General features: G+C 36.5%; 1 protein-coding gene and 1 pseudogene across 1 annotated transcript; both read right to left on the reverse strand.

The window, feature by feature from the left end:
• On the reverse strand, positions 600-976 carry Or14e1-ps1 (olfactory receptor family 14 subfamily E member 1, pseudogene 1; annotated as a pseudogene).
• On the reverse strand, positions 14452-15393 carry Or14a257 (olfactory receptor family 14 subfamily A member 257). The gene has a single exon (NM_001000936.1). The coding sequence runs from the start codon at positions 15391-15393 to the stop codon at positions 14452-14454; it is 942 nt and encodes a 313-aa protein (NP_001000936.1).
• Between the last annotated feature and the right edge of the window lie 7328 nt (positions 15394-22721).

The raw sequence follows: 22721 nt of genomic DNA on the forward strand, positions 1-22721 counted from the left end.
CTAACAGGGATGCCTGCATGTAATAAAATGCCAGTAAATTAACAATGATCATCCTGAACTAAACTCAAGTCCAAGTGAATCTAAGACCTCCTTGTAAAACATAATACTCTAGATCTACTAGAAAAGAGTGTGGGGGAATATCTTTGATTCCTAAGCATAGGATACAACTACCAGAGAAGAACACCAGTGGCTCAGACACTAAAGTTAAAAGTGAATAAATTAGCTCTCATGAAAATAAAAAATAATTCTGTAAAGCAAAGGACACCATCAATATGGCAAAAGCGTCTACAGATTCAAAAAGATATCTATACACTTTACATCTGACAGAGGTCCAATATCCAAATGAAAACAAATGTACCATAAGAAAATAGAAAATGGTATGCTGACTTTTCATGTTATTCTCATATAGCATAATTGTCTGAATTTAGACCATCAGAATTATCTTGAGTGTTTATTTATTCATGACAAAATATAAGTATCTACACTTGTTTTACTAATGTCAGAATTACAAAACTTGCTTGTACCTTGTGAAACACTGCAACACTGAAAATTACTGAAAAGTGTTAATAGAAGTTAGTCCCTTGTGTAAAATTCTGCTGCTATGTCCTCAGAATACACTTGACATCACTGTTCCTCAGATTGTAAATTAAAGGAGAAGTGCTGGAGGTAACAGAGTGTGTAGCACAAAAAACTGCCTGGAGGTGATTGATGGTGCAATTGATGGTACGCCTTCACAAAGAAAAAGTAAGCAGTAGCAATAACAACAGTGAAGATCATGAGGTAAAGAGGCAGGTGGCAAATGCTTTGGACTTACCTTTATTAGTAGGAATCATCAACACTGTAGAAAAAATGTAAAAGGAAGAAATCACAACACATGCCTAGCAAACACCAATCCCAGGATTTAAGTGACCTCAAGTATTTGGGAATAGGTAATCCTTAGTAATGAGGGAACATCACAGAGAAAGGGAAAACATTGCTACATAGCAGTCATATGGCATTGCCAACAAGACAAATACTTCCCCAGGTGCAAATAAAGGAACTAAAACATCTGGAAAGTAGCATGGAACAATGGTGGACATTGTTGTGGATAAGAAGCTGAGAGCTCTACATCTCGATTGGGAGCCTGAGGGAAAAATACAGAGAGCCAATTTTCTTCCAATAATGCCACCTACTCCATTAAGGCCACATGTCATAGTAGTGCCTCTGTTCATGGGGGTTTTATTCAAATCACCACATTCCACTCTTGACCGCATAGGCTTATAGCCATCTTATAACGCAAAATGCATCTCATCCATGTTTCCTGCCATGACAATAGTAGACTAAACCTCTGAGGCTGTAAGCCAGACCCAATTAAATGCTTTCCTTTCTGAGAGTTGCAATGGTCATAGAGTCCCTTCACAGCAATAAAATCCTAGCTAAGATTCTGGATCATGGAGATTGGTACTAAATGAGAAAATTTATTGTATGTTGATGCTTTTTGGAGGAAGTATGTTGTTAAGGGTGTGGTTTGAGACTTCAAATCATGGAAGGTCTCCCTTCTTACTTTCTGAGGATCCAAATATAGAACTCTCAGCTATTCCTCAAGCACCATGTTTGCTTGCATGATGCCATGTTCCCCGATACATGATTGACTTAAACTCTTAAATTACAAGCAAGTCCCAAGTGGTCAATATCTATATCTATAACTATAACTATATCTCTCTATATATCTATATCCATATCCATATCATATCTACATTTACACTATCAATCTATCTATCTAACATATATACACACACACAGAAGCGCGTGCGCACACCCACACACACACACACACACACACACCTATATGTGCCTGGAAGTCACCCCAGAATAGAAATGGATTTGTTGTGATGAAGACATTTAGGATTTTAACAGAAAAAAATAAAGGATCCAACTAGGAAAATTTCTACAGAACAAGGTATATTTATCTGTGAAGCTGCAAGTGTGATGAAAGTAATGATGAGCACATTAAATTTTAGGGTTTCAAAGTAAATCAGTGTGATAAACATCCCATATAGTGTCTATATCTCAAAGATATCAGATAACCTCAGTAGAATGAATCTTGTTTCTGCAGTAATACAGGCCATACTTGATTTTCTTCACAGTATGAGCAGTAATGAGTAGCAATTCATAATGTCTTAAATAACTACACCGATGTCCAGAAATGCTCAACAGAGAAAAGTCAGAAAACTAGCTACATTAGCATAAAAAGGCCTTTTCTTTTTTTTCTCCCTTTCATATGCTTCCACTCTCTCTCTTCCTTCTATACATTCATAATATCTCTCTCTCTGTTTTTTCACACTGTTGATGTTCACTGTCTTCTAACATTCCTCTCCCCACCAATCTGGTCTATTTTTCCCCCACTCTTTTTCGTAGACTCAAATTTTCCTTAAAGGTCTGAACATGTTATATAAGTTTTCTAAAAGTGAGATATGAAACCTTAACTTGGTACTATTTTCAAATAACATGAGATTAGCATAAAAATTGTCATATAACATTTTCTTGTTTCATGTCTAGGACATTTTCATAAACAGTTTAAAAAAACTTTCATTGTTTTTATTAAGTTGTCTTTCCAGTTATATACTAATGATTTGTCCTTTTCTGGGTATTGCATATATTAAAGTTAACTTTACAAACTATTTTAAAAGTTTGGATAGGAGAAGCATTGTAGACAATTAAAAAGATAAGTATAGAAAGAACTTTGATATGATCATTACCTTATTTACAGATGTATTTAAGAAGAATCTCATATACAAATAATATACATCAACATTCATAAACAATGAATGCAAAAGAAAAGTAAAATGAAGAAAAATTAAAAATTTGAGTTCATTTTCATCCTGTACATTAAGCTTGCATTTGTGTAATATGGCTATGAGCAGTGGCTTCCAAACTTCTTAATCTGCAACACATTAAATAATTTTCTTTTTTTTTCATTTTTTTCTGGTTTATTATCACTGAGAAAAGTAGAGATTACAATGAATAAATTTTGAAAGCTTATTAAAATTTTTCTGTGAAGATAATCAAATTCATTGCTTAGGTTTTGAATGAATTTATAATATGTTCTTTTTTCTTTTTTTTTTTTTATTAACTTGAGTATTTCTTATATGCATTTCAAGTGTTATTCCCTTTCCCGGTTTCCGGACAAACATCACCCTCCCCCCTCCCCTTCCTTATGGGTGTTCCCCTCCCAAACCTCCCCCCATTGCCACCCTCCCCGCATAGTCTAGTTCACTGGGGGTTCAGTCTTAGCAGGACCCAGGGCTTCCCCTTCCACTGGTGCTCTTACTAGGATATTCATTGCTACCTATGGGGACAGAGTCCAGGGTCAGTCCATGTATAGTCTTTAGGTAGTGGCTTAGTCCCTGGAAGCTCTGGTTGCTTGACATTGTTGTACTTTTGGGGTCTCGAGCACCTTCAAGCTCTTCCAGTTCTTTCTCTGATTCCTTCAACGGGGGACCTATTCTCAGTTCAGTGGTTTGCTGCTGGCATTCGCCTCTGTATTTGCTGTATTCTGGCTGTGTCTCTCAGGAGTGATCTACATCCGGCTCCTGTCGGTCTGCACTTCTTTGCTTCATCCATCTTGTCTAATTGGGTGGCTGTATATGTATGGGCCACCTGTGGGGCAGGCTCTGAATGGGTGTTCCTTCAGTCTCTGTTTTAATCTTTGCCTCTCCCTTCCCTGCCAAGGGTATTCTTTTTCCTCATTTGAAGAAGGAGTGAAGCATTCACATTTTGATCATCCATCTTGAGTTTCCTTTGTTCTAGGGATCTAGGGTAATTCAAGCATTTGGGCTAATAGCCACTTATCAATGAGTGCATACCATGTATATCTTTCTGTGAGTGGGTTAGCTCACTCAGGATGATATTTTCCAGTTCCAACCATTTGCCTACGAATTTCATAAACTCGTTGTTTTTGATAGCTGAGTAATATTCCATTGTGTAGATGTACCACATTTTCTGTATCCATTCCTCTGTTGAAGGGCATCTGGGTTCTTTCCAGTTTCTGGCTATTATAAATAAGGCTGCGATGAACATAGTGGAGCACGTGTCTCTTTTATATGTTGAGGCATCTTTTGGGTATATGCCCAAGAGAGGTATGGCTGGATCCTCAGGCAGTTCAATGTCCAATTTTCTGAGGAACCTCCAGACTGATTTCCAGAATGGTTTTACCAGTCTGCAATCCCACCAACAATGGAGGAGTGTTCCTCTTTCTCCACATCCTCGCCAGCATCTGCTGTCACCTGAGTTTTTGATCTTAGCCATTCTCACTGGTGTGAGGTGAAATCTCAGGGTTGTTTTGATTTGCATTTCCCTTATGACTAAAGATGTTGAACATTTCTTTAGGTGTTTCTCAGCCATTCGGCATTCCTCAGCTGTGAATTCTTTGTTTAGCTCTGAACCCCATTTTTTAATAGGGTTATTTGTTTCCCTGCGGTCTAACTTCTTGAGTTCTTTGTATATTTTGGATATACGGCCTCTATCTGTTATAGGATTGGTAAAGATCTTTTCCCAATCTGTTGGTTGCCGTTTTGTCCTAACCACAGTGTCCTTTGCCTTACAGAAGCTTTGCAGTTTTATGAGATCCCATTTGTCGATTCTTGATCTTAGAGCATAAGCCATTGGTGTTTTGTTCAGGAAATTTTTTCCAGTGCCCATGTGTTCCAGATGCTTCCCTAGTTTTTCTTCTATTAGTTTGAGTGTGTCTGGTTTGATGTGGAGGTCCTTGATCCACTTGGACTTAAGCTTTGTACAGGGTGATAAGCATGGATCGATCTGCATTCTTCTACATGTTGCCCTCCAGTTGAACCAGCACCATTTGCTGAAAATGCTATCTTTTTTCCATTGGATGGTTTTGGCTCCTTTGTCAAAAATCAAGTGACCATAGGTGTGTGGGTTCATTTCTGGGTCTTCAATTCTATTCCATTGGTCTATCTGTCTGTCTCTGCACCAATACCATGCAGTTTTTATCACTATTGCTCTGTAATACTGCTTGAGTTCAGGGATAGTGATTCCCCCTGAAGTGCTCTTATTGTTGAGGATAGCTTTAGCTATCCTGGGTTTTTTGTTATTCCAGATGAATTTGCAAATTGTTGTGTCTAACTCTTTGAAGAATTGGATTGGTATTTTGATGGGGATTGCATTGAATCTGTAGATTGCTTTTGGTAAATGGCCATTTTTACTATATTAATCCTGCCAATCCATGAGCATGGGAGATCTTTCCATCTTCTGAGGTCTTCTTCAATTTCTTTCCTCAGTGTCTTGAAGTTCTTATTGTACAGATCTTTTACTTGCTTGGTTAAAGTCACACCGAGGTTCTTTATATTATTTGGGTCTATTATGAAGGGTGTCGTTTCCCTAATTTCTTTCTCGGCTTGTTTCTCTTTTGTATAGAGGAAGGCAACTGATTTATTTGAGTTAATTTTATACCCAGCCACTTTGCTGAAGTTGTTTATCAGCTTTAGTAGTTCTCTGGTGGAACTTTTGGGATCACTTAAATATACTATCATGTCGTCTGCAAATAGTGATATTTTGACCTCTTCTTTTCCGATCTGTATCCCCTTGATCTCCTTTTGTTGTCTGATTGCTCTGGCTAGAACTTCAAGAACTATATTGAATAAGTAGGGAGAGAGTGGGCAGCCTTGTCTAGTCCCTGATTTTAGTGGGATTGCTTCAAGTTTCTCTCCATTTAGTTTAATGTTAGCAACTGGTTTGCTGTATATGGCTTTTACTATGTTTAGGTATGGGCCTTGAATACCTATTCTTTCCAGGACTTTTATCCTGAAGGGGTGTTGAATTTTGTCAAATGCTTTCTCAGCATCTAATGAAATGATCATGTGGTTCTGTTCTTTCAGTTTGTTTATATGATGGACCACGTTGATGGTTTTCCTTATATTAAACCATCCCTGCATGCCTGGGATGAAGCCTACTTGATCATGGTGGATGATTGTTTTGATGTGCTCTTGAATTCGGTTTGCCAGAATTTTATTGAGTATTTTTGCGTCGATATTCATAAGGGAAATTGGTCTGAAGTTCTCTTTCTTTGTTGGGTCTTTGTGTGGTTTAGGTATAAGAGTAATTGTGGCTTCATAGAAGGAATTCGGTAGGGCTCCATCTGTTTCAATTTTGTGGAATAGTTTGGATAATATTGGTATAAGGTCTTCTATGAAGGTTTGATAGAATTCTGCACTAAACCCGTCTGGACCTGGGCTCTTTTTGGTTGGGAGACCTTTAATGACTGCTTCTATTTCCTTAGGAGTTATGGGGTTGTTTAACTGGTTTATCTGTTCCTGATTTAACTTCGATACCTGGTATCTGTCTAGGAAATTGTCCATTTCCTGAAGATTTTCAAGTTTTGTTGAATATAGGTTTTTATAGTAAGATCTGATGATTTTTTGAATTTCCTCTGAATCTGTAGTTATGTCTCCCTTTTCATTTCTGATTTTTTTAATTTGGACGCACTCTCTGTGTCCTCTCGTTAGTCTGGCTAAGGGTTTATCTATCTTGTTGATTTTCTCAAAGAACCAACTTTTGGTTCTGTTGATTCTTTCTATGGTCCTTTTTGTTTCTACTTGGTTGATTTCAGCTCTGAGTTTGATTATTTCCTGCCTTCTACTCCTCCTGGGTGTATTTGCTTCTTTTTGTTCTAGAGCTTTTAGGTGTGCTGTCAAGCTGCTGACATATGCTCTTTCCTGTTTCTTTCTGCAGGCACTCAGCGCTATGAGTTTTCCTCTTAGCACAGCTTTCATTGTGTCCCATAAGTTTGGGTATGTTGTACCTTCATTTTCATTAAATTCATAAAAGTTTTTAATTTCTTTCTTTATTTCTTCCTTGACCAGGTTATCATTGAGTAGAGCATTGTTCAATTTCCACGTATATGTGGGCATTCTTCCCTTATTGTTATTGAAGACCAGTTTTAGGCCGTGGTGGTCCGATAGCACGCATGGGATTATTTCTATCTTTCTGTACCTGTTGAGGCCCGTTTTTTGACCAATTATATGGTCAATTTTGGAGAAAGTACCATGAGGAGCTGAGAAGAAGGTATATCCTTTTGCTTTAGGATAGAATGTTCTATAAATATCCGTTAAGTCCATTTGGCTCATGACTTCTCTTAGTCTGTCTACATCTCTGTTTAATTTCTGTTTCCATGATCTGTCCATTGATGAGAGTGGGGTGTTGAAATCTCCCACTATTATTGTGTGAGGTGCAATGTGTGTTTTGAGCTTTAGTAAGGTTTCTTTTACATATGTAGGTGCCCCTGTATTTGGGGCATAGATATTTAGGATTGAGACTTCATCTTGGTGGATTTTTCCTTTGATGAATATGAAGTGTCCTTCCTTATCTTTTTTGATGACTTTTAGTTGAAAATTGATTTTATTTGATATTAGAATGGCTACTCCAGCTTGCTTCTTCTGACCATTTGCTTGGAAAATTGTTTTCCAGCCTTTCACTCTGAGGTAATGTCTGTCTTTGTCTCTGAGGTGTGTTTCCTGTAGGCAGCAGAATGCAGGGTCCTCGTTGCGTATCCAGCTTGTTAATCTATGTCTTTTTATTGGGGAGTTGAGGCCATTGATGTAGAGAGATATTAAGGACTAGTGATTATTGCTTCCCGTTATATTCATATTTGGAAGTGAGGTTATGTTTGTGTGCTTTCATTCTCTTTGTTTTGTTGCCATGATGATTAGTTTCTTGCTTCTAGGGTATAGCTTGCCTCCTTATGTTGGGCTTTACCCTTTATTATCCTTTGTAGTGCTGGACTTGTAGAAAGATATTGTGTAAATTTGGTTTTGTCATGGAATATCTTGGTTTCTCCATCTATGTTAATTGAGAGTTTTGCAGGATACAGTAACCTGGGCTGGCATTTGTGTTCTCGTAGGGTCTGTATGACATCTGTCCAGGATCTTCTGGCCTTCATAGTTTCTGGCGAAAAGTCTGGTGTGATTCTGATAGGTCTGCCTTTATATGTTACTTGACCTTTTTCCCTTACTGCTTTTAATATTCTTTCTTTATTTTGTGCGTTTGGTGTTTTGACAATTATGTGACGGGAGGTATTTCTTTTCTGGTCCAATCTATTTGGAGTTCTGTAGGCTTCTTGTATGCCTATGGGTATCTCTTTTTTTAGGTTAGGGAAGTTTTCTTCTATGATTTTGTTGAAGATATTTACTGGTCCTTTGAGCTGGGAGTCTTCACTCTCTTCTATACCTATTATCCTTAGGTTTGATCTTCTCATTGAGTCCTGGATTTCCTGTATGTTTTGGACCAGTAGCTTTTTCTGCTTTACATTATCTTTGACAGTTGAGTCAATGATTTCTATGGAATCTTCTGCTCCCGAGATTCTCTCTTCCATCTCTTGAATTCTGTTGGTGAAGCTTGTATCTACAGCTCCTTGTCTTTTCTTTTGATTTTCTATGTCCAGGGTTGTTTCCATGTGTTCTTTCTTGATTGCTTCTATTTCCATTTTTAATTCCTTCAACTGTTTGATTGTGTTTTCCTGGAATTCTTTCAGGGATTTTTGCGATTCCTCTCTGTAGGCTTCTACTTGTTCTCTAAGGGAGTTCTTTATGTCTTTCTTGAAGTCCTCCAGCATCATGATCAAATATGATTTTAAAACTAGGTCTTGCTTTTCTGGTGTGTTTGGATATTCCGTGTTTGCTTTGGTGGGAGAATTGGGCTCCGATGATGCCATGTAGTCTTGGTTTCTGTTGCTTGGGTTCCTGTGCTTGCCTCTCGCCATCAGATTATCTCTAGTGTTACTTTGTTCTGCTATTTCTGACAGTGGCTAGACTGTCCTATAACCTGTGTGTCAGGAGTGCTGTAGACCTGTTTTCCTGTTTTCTTTCAGCCAGTTATGGGGACAGAGTGTTCTGCTTTCGGGCGTGTAGTTTTTCCTCTCTACAGGTCTTCAGCTGTTCCTGTGGGCCTGTGTCTTGAGTTCACCAGGCAGGTTTCTTGCAGGGGAAAAATTGGTCCTACCTGTGGTTCCAAGGCTCAAGTTTGCTCGTGGGGTACTGCCTAAGTCCTCTCCGCTGTGGCAGCAACCGGGAAAATCTGTGCCGCTCCTTCCGGGAGCCTCCGTGCACCAGGGTTTCAGATGACGTTTGGTGTTTTCCTCTGGCGCCTGGATGTGCACAGAGTGCAGTCTCTTCTGGTTTCCCAGGCGTGTCCGCCTCTCTGAAGGTTCAGCTCTCCCTCCCACGGGATTTGGGTGCAGAGAACTGTTTATCCGGTCTGTTTCCTTCAGGTTCCGGCATTGTCTCAGGCGCAGGGGTCCTGCCGCTCCCGGGCCCTCCCCTACGGGAACCCAGAGGCCTTATACAGTTGCCTCTTGGGCCAGGGATGTGGGCAGGGGTGGGCAGTGTTGGTGGTCTCCTCCGCTCTGCAGCCTCAGGAGTGCCCACCTGATCAGGCGGTGAGGTCTCTCTCCCACGGGATTTGGGAGCAGAGAGCTGCTGCGGTCCGGGATCCGCGGGTGTGGGACTTCCGGTAAACACAGGAAGTGCCCGGCCTTAGAGGAATTTTGCCTCTGTGTGTCCTGAGTTCACCAGGCAGGTTTCTTGCAGGGGAAAAGTTGGTCCTACCTGCAGTTCCAAGGCTCAAGTTTGCTCGTGGGGTACTGCCTAAGTCCTCTCCGCTGTGGCAGCAACCGGGAAGATCTGCGCCGCTCTTTCCAGGAGCCTCCGTGCACCAGGGTTCCAGATGGCGTTTGGTGTTTTCCTCTGGCGCCTGGATGTGCACAGAGTGCAGTCTCTTCTGGTTTCCCAGGCGTGTTCGCCTCTCTGAAAGTTCAGCTCTCCCTCCCACGGGATTTGGGTGCAGAGAACTGTTTATCCGGTCTGTTTCCTTCAGGTTCCGGCAGTGTCTCAGGCGCAGGGGTCCTGCCGCTCCCAGGCCCTCCCCTACGGGAACCCAGAGGCCTTATACAGTTGCCTCTTGGGCCAGGGATGTGGGCAGGGGTGGGCAGTGTTGGTGGTCTCCTCCGCTCTGCAGCCTCAGGAGTGCCCACCTGATCAGGCGGTGGGGTCTCTCTCCCACGGGGTTTGGGAGCAGAGAGCTGCTGCCACATTAAATAATTTTCATATGTGGTGGGAACCCTATCCATAACATTTTTGTTGATGCTTTATAACTGTAAATATGCTACTGTTGTGAATTATAATATAGATATTTTTGAATACAGAAACTTGGCAAAATATTGGTAACCACAGGTTGAGAACCATTGACTCTACGTTTGGGCAACAGAAGTTGGTCCTATTGGCTGAACATTTGTGTTAGATCTTTTCTTAACAGGTTTTATTAAAAAATTTAGGAAAGTATAACAATGACTTAGATACTTAAAACCACTGCAAAAACACAATGCAAAGCTAATGGAAGATAAAATCTTAACATATCTCCAATTATTTCCTTTGCGATTGAGTGTCTTAAACTTTTTGATTAATTTTCTTCAACTCTGAGGGCAATCATGGGCTCTACCTCAATTCATCCAGTAATAATCTCCTTCCCAGGCTGAAGAAAGGTGAATTTACTAAGGTATTTCCAATTTTATTACTTCTGTCTTTTACATCATCTGTTACAGATATTAGGTAATCACTAAGTAGCCTTTATTTTTTGGATAAGCATTGCTTGAATAGTAGAGGTTTGTAGGCAGATGATTCACTGATGATGCAGATGCCATGAGAAGTGACCAGCAACGATAGAACAAATTTCCACTCTTCAAAATGATACATCTGACTTGTAAATACACTGAAAAGTAAATAAAGGTAACTTACCTTAACATTTCTCAGTACAATAAACAAGGATTGCCACTTTAAGTAGGCAACTCCAATTACTTTCACATTGTTAATATTAATCAGAAAATAGTGAAAAATCAACCAGACAACAGTCTGAGCCAGAATTATAATTATGGAGATTCTTGTGCTCTTATTCTGTTTAATCTTGGTGTCTTTGTTAATACTTCTGAAAATATTTCTCTCCATTACAATTATATTTACTATATTTCTCTTCAATATTTTACTCTTTTCTATTTGATTTATATGAATATTAACTATTATGTTTCTTGTTGGTTTATTTGGACATTCCCAATTTTTAATTTGCTGTTAATTACTATAGCCAGAATATCTTTGTTATGGGATTTCTTTAAAGTAACTCTAAAAACATATTCCATCTTTCCCTGACTATTTTTCTTTAAAATGTCACGTTGTTTCAAAATCACTTTTTTCATATTTTTAGCATTAAAATTTTACTGTGGGTTACTAGATTACATTCATTTTAGTTATCTTTTCTTGAAAACAAATCTCTTCTTCTCTGTGTGTACAGGCCTTAACATAAGCCTTTGGGTGTATATTTGCGCGCGCGCACGTGCGCACGTGTGTGTGTGTGTGAGTGTGTGTGTGTGTTATTGACTGAGTAATATAAAATAATGAAGAGATTATTACAATTACTACAGAAACTTATTCTCTAATTGAGGAGTCAAAGATAAATATGAACAAATATTCTACTTACAACAAAATATTCTTCATATTAGATGGTTTAGGGCATTAAAAGACCTTGGTATAGAGGTCAATCAGTTGTTTCAAGTTATAGGCCTTCAAAGGAAGAGTGTCCAGGACAAAAAATCTTTGGACATGGCATTTTATAAATACACTTTGAATGAGATATAAAAATAGTTACCATTTTTATATTTTCAGAGAACTGTCTGCATACACAATAAGAATGTGTGGTAGAGGGCTAAAATCCAGGATTTTTATTAGGCTATACCAACTATATGCATAAAGAAAACTACCAGGAAACATAAAGGTGAATAAATCACTGTTAAATTACATTGCATTCAATATAACACCAAATTTTCTTCACATCTGTAATATTTTAAATATTGTTTTAGACAGTGTATTTTAACATTTACCAATAGAAATGTAAAAGTTGAGCCGTAGAACAATTCAGGTTCTTCATGTTCCTAGAAAGAGTTACTCATCAGATATATGTAGGAAGTTTTTCTAGCAGCTAGTCTTGAGAGGGAAATGTTTTTATATACATTGAAGTTTAATTTAGCTGTAGATTACCTAAAAGGAAAATAGGACACGTTGCCCACTTTGGAAACAGAAAATATAACATATTGTTACATCTTTAAGGTTTTGAGGAAACTCAGTTCAGAGCTAAATTGTTATGCTTTCTTATCAGGATAATACAAATATAAACTGTGGGGAAAATATTTTACCCTTTTATAAACTTTCATGTAAATTTATTCAAAACTTTACATAGTCAAAATGTCTCTAACAGATTTTTTTAAGTAATATAGCTACTCCCTTAATGTCCCTAATGAGCAATCTTTCTGGATAGTTTTATTAAGACTCCATGTCTTTAGACAGTTTTACAATTATTGGCCCTTTCTACACACTATATTAGGAAGCCAATTGTAATTAGACTGTGATAGATCATGAAAAACATGCTCATATTTCCTAGAAACATCTTAATTATATATTTTATCAATTATATGGTGAATTATAACTGGAGACATCATAGTTTAAAAATAAATATGTTACAAAATACAAAATTAGAAACTCTGAACAAAGACGCCTGTAAGACATCCATTATTAATCACTTTGTTCCTGGCTGTTTCAAAATATATAGAAAAAAGTCAACTAGAGAAAGAAATTCTTGATTTTAGCCCATTTTTGCAGGTATAGTCTAAATAACAAAGAAAGCTTAATTGCAGGATAATGTAAGATCTAGTCACAGTGTGTCTATAGTCAGAAAGCAGTAAATGAAATTATCACGTTCTTCTGTTCAGCTTCTTTTTTGTTTTCCAAGTAGGTTGCCAAATCAGAAAAGAAACTTGCCTATAGTGGGGTACATCTTCCTGTCATGGACAATCCTTTCCAGAAAGGTCCTTAAAGACATATCTACACTAAAAAATATTTTTCTTGGTTGCTAGTATAATTCAAGAGACATGTAAGAAAGATTAGCCATATCATATCATTCTTTTCAATTCATTACTTATACTTGTAATTTTTAAATGCATTACTTTAAAACGTAACACTACAAAAATGTGTTTAGTACATCAGTAAAAATTTCTAAAGTCTTGACACTTCTAATATCAACATTGTACAAGTGTCTGTGGTGCCTTGGACAGATGAGTCATTTGTTAGGAACAGGTACAGATCTTGATGAGGATGAAGGTTTTGTTTCTAGCACTCACATTGAGTTATCCAGAATTACCCATCATTTTTGCACAAATGAACTGTTCTGGCTTTTGATATCATCCTCCCTCATATGTATTCACCATCTCAAATACATACAATGACATAATTAAAAATAAATAAAAGAAATAGTTAAGTTCATGATTTAATTTTGTCCTGAAATGCAAAGAGTGTCAGATATTTAAAAAAATTGTATTCAAATGTCAGTGACACCCAGCAAATCTTTCCATTCTAAAAACAATAACACGTGAACAACAAAGACATTTGAAATCCAGAAGGGGAAAGTTGTGAAAAATATAGCTTTTTTTCTAGGGTTTGAGATTTATCATGGGATCATCTGCATTCCAATAGCATTAGCCCAGCATCCCACTCAACAGTAACTTTTATCTCAGGTGACACCATACCTGCAAGCCTCCTTCTCAATGTATGAAAGTCAGATAGCTTCACGGGTCAGATAGTTTTCCTCATTGTTTATATATGTTATATATAATTGTAAATTAATATAACGTGTGAAAGGATCTTGTGTTTTTGAAAGTCTTTAGAATTTGTAGGGTTATTTATACTCATTACTTATACTTGTAATCAGTTTTTGTCTCATGTATAAATAATATTTCTAATCAAGAGAAAGTGCAGAAAAACATACTCACAAATTTCCAACTCTCCAGTGTCTCTTAGATAATAGGCTGAACCTGCGTGGTCAATATTTGTCTTTTAGAAACAATGATCTTGTTCTATGATTGTCTTTTCCTCCAGAATTTGATATTTCCTTAAAGAATGAGCCTACTTCAATATAGGCCTAATGCCTTGCTTCGTGCCTATTATTTCTAATTATTATAAAAATTAGTACAGAAATTGCATGTGAATTAAATTTGACTGTTCACATGCTTCCTCCATCTCAAACATGTTGTTCTCATTGTTGTTTTGTATTGTTTTTAAAGGAAATAGATGGGTTATCAAATGATGAGTTATTCATTCAGTTTCACCAGGACGCAAAAATTGGCAATTCTTTAGAAAGATATATTTCACAAATGAGAACAGTTATATCATATAAGAGAAGGAACTGGTATTGTAATTTTATAGGTTAATCTGATATAATTTTATGATTCTTTGATCTATTAGCCTTCCTCTGTGTGTTTTTTTCCCTCAGGGCAAATATGAGTGTTTATATTTTTTGAGAGTCAATAATTATAAATGCTTGTGAAATGTGAGCCACTATACTGTGGACAGATACTTTGAACTGTTAAGTGAAGTACCTCCTTGGGCAGAGATTTTGTTGCAAACTCCTCAAACTACACTTGATATCAGTATTTCTCAGGCTATAAATCACAGGATTAAGTGCTGGAGGCAACACAATGTACAGCACAGAAAACACTCTATCTGAAATTGATGCTATATTTGACGGTGGCTTCAGATAGACAAAGCAAGCAGTAACAATGAAAACACTGAAAACGGTGAGGTGGGGAAGGCAGGTGGCAAATGCTTTGGACTGACCCTTAGTGGTACGAATCTTCAGCACAGTGGAGAAAATGTAAAAGTAAGAGATCACAACACAGATGAAACAAGATATGCCCAGACAGACACCAATTCCAAGACTTGTGTAAATGACCACAAGTGTGTCAGAGCAGGAAATCCTTAACAATGAGGGAACATCACAGAAAAACTGTGAGATCACACAGGAGCCACAGAAGGGCAGGGAAAATGTGCCAGCTGTGTATAAAGTTCCAAAGAGTACCCCAGTAGCCCAGGAAACACCTAACATCAGCACACAGTTACTGCGACTCATGATGGCTTCATAATGTAGAGGAGAACAGATGGCAATATAGCGGTCATATGACATTGCTGTTAGGACAAATAAGTCCCCAGATGCAAAAGATGTCATTAAAATCACTTGCAGGGCACAACCCAGAATAGAAATTGAATTATTGTGAGTTATGCTATTGATAAAGAAATTTGGGATTGGAACAGAAATAAAAAGGACATCCAACAGGGACAAATTCTTTAGGAAAAAGTACATAGGCGTTTGGAGTTTCAGATCCACGGTGATGAGAGTGATGATGAGGAAGTTACTCATTATGACTGCTAAGTACATTACCAGGAAGAACAGCCCACATACAGTCTGTAGCTCAGGAACATCCGAGAATCCCATAAGGATGAACCCTGTAATTCTAGAGACATTGGACATGCTAGGATCTTCCATAGCCTGTCAGGTATGAGAAGGAAGCAAAAATCAACACACTGATATACAGAAATGCTCAGTGGAAATGGAGCCAGGACACTACATAGATACTACCACATTGTTATAGCCCTCGTTTTATCGTTCTGTAAAGTCCTACTTTTACTGGATAAATAAGTTGTAATAATTTACCATTTGTAATTATTGTACCATGTTTTGTTATAAATTTTTAGAAAAATTATTAGTTGTATATCATCCCTTCTTAATAGAATTTACTTTTTCCTTGAAATTGCAGTTATTCTGTAGGGAAAAAATAGCAGAAAAAACCTTCAAGTCTCTCCTTAAACTACTTTCTTTCCTTTGTCTTAATCTTGGTTCAGATCACTGTTTTGTTTCATATGGCTAGACTTATCTTTTAACAAGGATTTTCCTTACATTAATAACCATCTTCTTGTACCTGTAATATTTTCAAAATATTGCCAACTGTCACATCTGTTCATCTTTTCTGGACCCTTTGAGTAGAACCTGGATTCTTTCTTTTTGTTGGCTAAATCTTGCTTGGACAAAATCTTCTTTCACAGATATTCTTCAGTAATGAGCCTGTGCCCCTAAACAGGAACGATCATTTCCTAGGTACCAATTTGTCTCTTTCTACCTTAATATATAAAAGATTAGATATTAATATCTAAAAGATATCTAAAAGAACCTTGTGGTTCAAATGATCATTCTACTTCACAGAAACAATTTCCTTAGATATATCTCTATTCATCCTTATCAATTTTAATCTTACTGATAAGATTCAGTATGTTCAGAACAGAGATAACAGTCAAAAAAGTCACAGTTTTACCAGGAACGTAGTAATCTATGACTTATTTCTCCTTCCTTCAAATACATTTTAAAACTTTATGTTTATCAAATTCCTTTCCTGACACTTAGAATTGTTTTTTTATTTGCTTTCTTTGATAGTTAAACACTTCTAATTTGCAGCAACTCTCTAAAACCATAAGATTTTCATAAGAAAACAATTTAAATTCCCTTGCTTAAGAAAATACTATTCATCACAGTAAGTTTATAGGTAAAATAGGCAAGCGATGTAATTGTAAACTCTCTGCCATATTTATATTATGTATTTTAACATACACAAATAAATATCTCTCTCATCATGGATATAAACAAGATAAAGTAAGCATATATTTGTTGTCTTACATTTATATCATCTTAAATTTATAAAATCCTAAATTTTTGAAGATACCAATGTGTTTGCTAATGGATGAGAGTTGGAACCTCCTTGGAAATGGAGAGATGGACTCCCCCAGTGAAGAGCATTTGTGTGTGTGTGTGTGTGTGTGTGTGTGTGTGTGTGTGTGTCTTGTGTGTGTGTGTGTGTGTGTGTGTGTGTGTGTAAAATTATAAATCTGCTTCTTCTAGCTCCTGCTTCCAGGATAAAAACTCTGAGTCAATTATTTATTACTAAATGCCTAGATCATAAACTTTGGCTCATTCCTTGGCTAACTCATCATATTTTAGGACCCATTCAAAATACTCTGTGTCTACCACTTAGTCACCTCTTCCTCAGTTCCAGCCTTCTTCTTTGGATTGTCCCTCAGGATCTCCAGCATTTCCTTTGAATATATCTCAAATCAGCTTGCATCTCCTTTTATCCTCTCAACAATTTTCAGAATCCTCTGTCTTTCTGCCAGTACCCCACCTCCTATTTTCTATCTCAGCCCACTAGAATTCAGCTTTTATTTTGTTGCCAGATGATCCCTATAAGATAGACTCTCTACATGTGTATACATGTACACATACGCACACACATATGCATGTTAATATCCTATTAAACCAAAACAACAAGAGAAAAGAAGTACTGTCCTGTATCTGAAAGAGAGGGGGAAGGTGTATGGGGTGGAGGTTAGAGTAATATAAGGAAATGGTGTATTTTAATTAAACCATATACTCAAAAATGCTTTTTAAAAGCAAAACAGAAAAAAAAGAAAAGAAAAAAATGTGAGTGGCTGTCGCCTTGGCTCAGGAGATGAAAACACTTGTTGCTCTTGGAAAAAATGTGAGTTTATTTTTCAAAAGCTACATAGTAGCTCACAATTGTCTGTGACTCCAGTTCCACCTATTTCTGGATTTTATTGGTATAAGGCATTTATAGTGTACACATATATAAATGCATAAAAATACAAATGCACATGAAATTAAAATAAATAATTTGTCTGCAGGAAAGAAAAGACCTAAATTAGGAAAATTTTTGAGTCACACACATACATACATTTGTAGTATGAATATGTAAGTATTTCTGTATGTTTTTTCTGTGAAGGAATCTTGAGAGACCATCACATCAAAATACTTCCTCTAATAGTGCCTTCATATTTCTCTTGAATATATTATGTTATGATCATGTTGTAGTAAGATCCAACATATTTTGACATCCTGTATACATTCAATCTATATATGTAAGTGCATTACTGGTTACTACATTTAGGCATTGATTCACTCTTTATTAAAACTGGATACAATGTTACATATGTATTGTATATGTATAAATACATGTATGTATATGGAACATGGCCTGGAAACCGGGAAAGGGAATAACAATTGAAATGTAAATAAGAATCACCCAAGTTAACAAAGATGAAGAAAATCATTGTTTTTGAGCAGAATATTATAGTATTTTAGTAACAGAAATTTGAAATATGTAGTTGAAATTAATTCAGATTGTTCAAATACCTGAAACATGGATCAGTCATCAGACATGTGTAGAAAGGACTTCCAACAGATCCAGTTGAGGAGGAAAAATTTCGTACCCATTAACATTTAAGATTATTGAATGATCATATAAAACTTTGGATATCAAAGTTGGAAAACTTTGTAATCATGACAGGTAGTTACAATTTCGGCCTTTTAAGATTCAAAATACTTGCTAAAGTTTAACCATTTCTTAATATAGAATAAATAAAAAATAAATAAGAAAATCATTCATCATGTTTTAAATTGTGTTTAAATTTCCTTTGAAACACTGTGTAATCCAAAGTTCTCTAACAGATCTTTTTAACGCCTTTGGCTACAAGCTTAATAGTCCCCAAAGGAAAATCTTTTTTAATAGCCTTTCTTGTTATTTACTTTTCTCTTAAGACAATTAGTGTTACAATAATTGGCACTTTCTGTAGGAAGGACTGATCATTACCAGGAAAACACATAGAAAACTTCATGAAGAAATTGGACACACTTTCACCAGGATCATATTAAACTAAATACATATTATTTGGCTTATGTTTTGAACATAGGAATATATTTTGGCAGAAAAGACATTATCAGTTGTAAGGGTCACATTCAACCTGAAATTGCAAAGCACAGAAGACACATGCCAAGACAGTGCTGATGCTCTTCACACCCTTTCTTCTTTATTCGATTAAAAGTCACATTCAAGATAATTATAACATCTTTCACTCAAAATGCACTTCCTGGTTCATTTGGTCATATTGAAAGACCATCATGAATATGTCAAGAAGTTTATTTCTAATGTCATTCTATATCACATGCAGTTTGCAATTACTGTTAACCTCTGATAGTTTCATCCTTTCCCTACTTGATATTCATAGGTATAATGTTTATACAATATCATACCACTCCTGGTGTCTAAACTTTCATATTCATTACTCAATGCAAATTTCACTTTTTCTTTTAAGGTTGATAAAATTTTAACAGTACTGTTAGTTTTCAGTAGTCTTTCTTCAAATTTCTTTTGAAACTTTAGTTGACCCTTTAACTGTGAACCTTTATAAAATCAAAAGATAAATTACAAATAATAAGTAAACAACAGCACAGTGTGTTTCCACTGCAAATGATGGTAGTACATAACACACATGCATGCGCGCATGCACGCATACACACACACACACACACACACACACACACACACACACACAGAGCTAATTTGAAACAAAACTATAATGTCAAAGAAACATCCAATGCTGCTGCAGCTCCATATCTGATATGTGGAGTAATGATACACAGACATTGGTGGGACTGCTTTAGCAGCACAATCTTGTGTAAAGAGGTAGAATCTGGCTGTGCCCATGTGAACTGAACACTTGTGTGAGACTGAATTCAGAGACATGGGCTAAGTTGTGCAATGGAGAAAAAATCAGTACAATTTAAAATTAAGGCTGGACATTGTTATTTATAACCCTATCAATTGAAGTTTATAATGGAAATGCAAATTAAAAAAGAATGTGTAGCTTCTGTAAAAAGAGAACATGAATAATGTAGATGAAGAGAAGTGAAGAGAAAGCATCTGTAGTTCTTTTAAAAAATAAGTGAAACTAATAAGAAACTTCATGTCTTTAATACAATAGAAAAAGTACCTAGAAAACCAATTCCTATTTATCAACAGTTGTATTTTATAAGCACTCAGATTTATTTAAAACTGTGAGTGATGTGACTGAGAAAGCAGCTAAGAGATTCCCTCCTCAAAACAGCCACTTAGTATTTTTCCAGGTGCCATTTACCCAGTTTCCATTTCAACACATTCAGAAGACACATTATCAGTGGCAGGTAAGGTCAGATTATATCTCAAGTTTCTGGAATAATTGAACACTTAATTTACAAGCATGCAAAATATCAGTGTTTTGGACGGAGGAACTGTATAGCAAGTTCAAGAACATCAATGAGGTTAGGCATGAGTGTCAGGGTTGTGTTACTTTACCATAACCCTGGGAGGTCATTGTTCAAAGCCATGAAGATAAAGGCCAAGTTACAGTGGAGATTCTAGGACAGTGGACATGCCAACACACTGAGATGTTTACCTAAGAATCCTTTAGGAGCCAGTGTGAAGCTACTCTTAGAGAGACCATATTTGCCAAAAGTACCAAACGTGGAGTTTTGGAACCTCCAAACCTCATGGAGTTCTAAGGATGCTAAAGAAGTGCTCCAGATCTACACACTGAGCTGATTGATTTGGTGTTTACCCTGTTTGGGTTTTGAGGTCTTTTTTGTTCTTGTTTTTGTTTTTGTACTTTTTTGTTCAGTCTATCATTGTTTATCTTCTTTCCCAGTTTTAGAATGGGAATGGTTATTCTGATTGATAGTCTTTTATTGATAATATCTTTTTTTTAATTTACAGGTATTCATATTAGAGACTTTCTGGGATTTGAAACATTTGAAGTTATTGAGATTTGGGGGTTTTTATAGGTGGGTTGAAGGTATTTTGTATTTAGATGACTGTTGTATTGTAGCACACCTGCCGCTGCATGGAAGCAACAATAAGGCCATCAAACTCAGCATGCAGCACAACTACTTGCAAATATAGAAACAAATATCTAATCTATCAAAGTTCTTATTCAAGGAAAGTATATAAATGTACAATTTTTTTTGATTCTGTAGTTTTGCATCTGGCTAACCTTTCATTTTAACTAAAAGTATGCCCATCTAAAATATGGTATTTGTGCTTAAAAGGTCACCCTCAAAATAAATAAGACCTACACTAGGGTTCAAAATACCCAGCATAGTCCCTAAATAACTAATAAATAATTTCTCTTGACTTAAATCTGTGTACAGTTTCTTCTCTCTGGTGGATTCCCCAACAAATTTCTGGAGGCTGCAATGAAATACCAAGAAAAAGACCTCAAGGTATTTGAACTTTCACAGACAGTGGGGAAGAATGCTGTGATCAAGGGGCTTCAAAGAGTGAACAACCTCAAACCTGTCTCCTAGGGGTGGAAAAGATTATAATGTTGCCTGTTCTGCCATCTATGCAGATAAATTCTCACTGATCTATTACTTATCCAGGATCCACAAAACTTTCTGATTTGCTCAGACCAAGGTAGAGTCAGACATACATAGACTGGAGAAGTTGGCATGCAATGTCTCAGCCAAATGCCAGGTTTATACTCAAGTTCATCCAAAACAGAGAGCCCTTACCTGTGTAGAGATATGGAAGAGAACTCAATACCCAGAGAACTTGGGAAGAATATCCTTACTGAGGTGTAGTCTGCAAGGAAGTATGTGAATATTTGATAGTCTTTATAAATATTTTCCAGATGTGTAGAAATAATTACAAATGAAATCCTCAAATAGTAGCCTAAAAACTTCTTCAGGAACCCTTTACTTCGCTTCTCCCTACAATAGGGTCCAACAATGGCCTGATGTTTATAACCCAAACTTTTCGATTAGTAAGTGAAGATTTAGGCATAGATAAAAAATGTCATTGTGTACACAATTCTCAGAATTCTGAGAAAAAACTCTTATCAGGGTCTAGAAAACGATAGATGGACCTCCTTCTTTTGCATTGCTTCATATGTGCTGTGCTTCATATCGGGATGGATTTATCCACTACAAAATTATGATGGAAAACCTTCTTCATTCCTTTCACAGCTCTTAGACATGAATTTGTTAGAACTCTGCAATCATTCCTTTCTTACATCAGTATTTGTCCTCCAGTCTTTCATAAAGACTATTCACTGGACTATCTAAGAGATTCAGTCAACAACTAAGTCCATCATCAGTTTTCCTTGTTTGAGTACACAAAAACCAACTTGTGAAGGATCCACCTATGTCCATTAAAATATGGAGGAACGTGCTGTTAAATATTTTGTATTTTTAAAAATATTAGAGTGTGATTTCTAATTTATATTTTGATGAAATATTTATAAATCTGCAAAAACAAAGAAAAGTAATTGAAAGACATATATAGGTTTTTATAATTCATGAAACTGAAGTTGACAGTTGGATTTGAATGTAGATATTGAAGAGAGCACTTTGCTTTTGCTTCTATGCTGTGATAGTTAATGGATACTCAAAGTATTACAATTTTGTTTCGATCCTTTGGAATCAAATTTTACTTTTTGAAGAGGATGGTTACTGTTGTACTCTTTTTGGATCTCTCATAGATTGCTATATGATCTTGAAGAGAAGAGAGAATGAGAGATTGAATATCTGGTTCATTTAGCTTGTGAAAACTACAGACAATTTTGTCCTGAACTCCATACAGGTACCAGATACATTACTTCAGATGATGGAGATTATCTGTATATTTCCTGCAGTGTTTCATTATCTACATTATCATGTCCACACTATCAGGTGACTCAGGTGACACACTGTCTGGTCTTTCAACCTGTGTCTAATGATGGCTTTTAACTGGGTCTATTCCTACTCATTCTATGGAAACCATTACCATTCTAAATTACATCTGGGTATTTTATCCCAATTAAGAGCTGTGTTTCAGCATCTTTGTACTCAGGAGGATATGAATGACATAGATAAAAGACAAAACGACTAATGGCATTTTAAAAGGCAAGACTGGTATTTTGCTAAAATGAAGACTTGTACAC

The sequence above is a fragment of the Rattus norvegicus genome, chromosome 1 (assembly GCF_036323735.1).
Source record: "Rattus norvegicus strain BN/NHsdMcwi chromosome 1, GRCr8, whole genome shotgun sequence".
NCBI lineage: Eukaryota > Metazoa > Chordata > Mammalia > Rodentia > Muridae > Rattus > Rattus norvegicus.

Coding starts and splice junctions, on each gene's coding strand:
- Or14a257 (NM_001000936.1), bottom strand. CDS start 15,393: ATGTCCAATGTCTCTAGAATTACAGGGTTCATCCTTATGGGATTCTCG.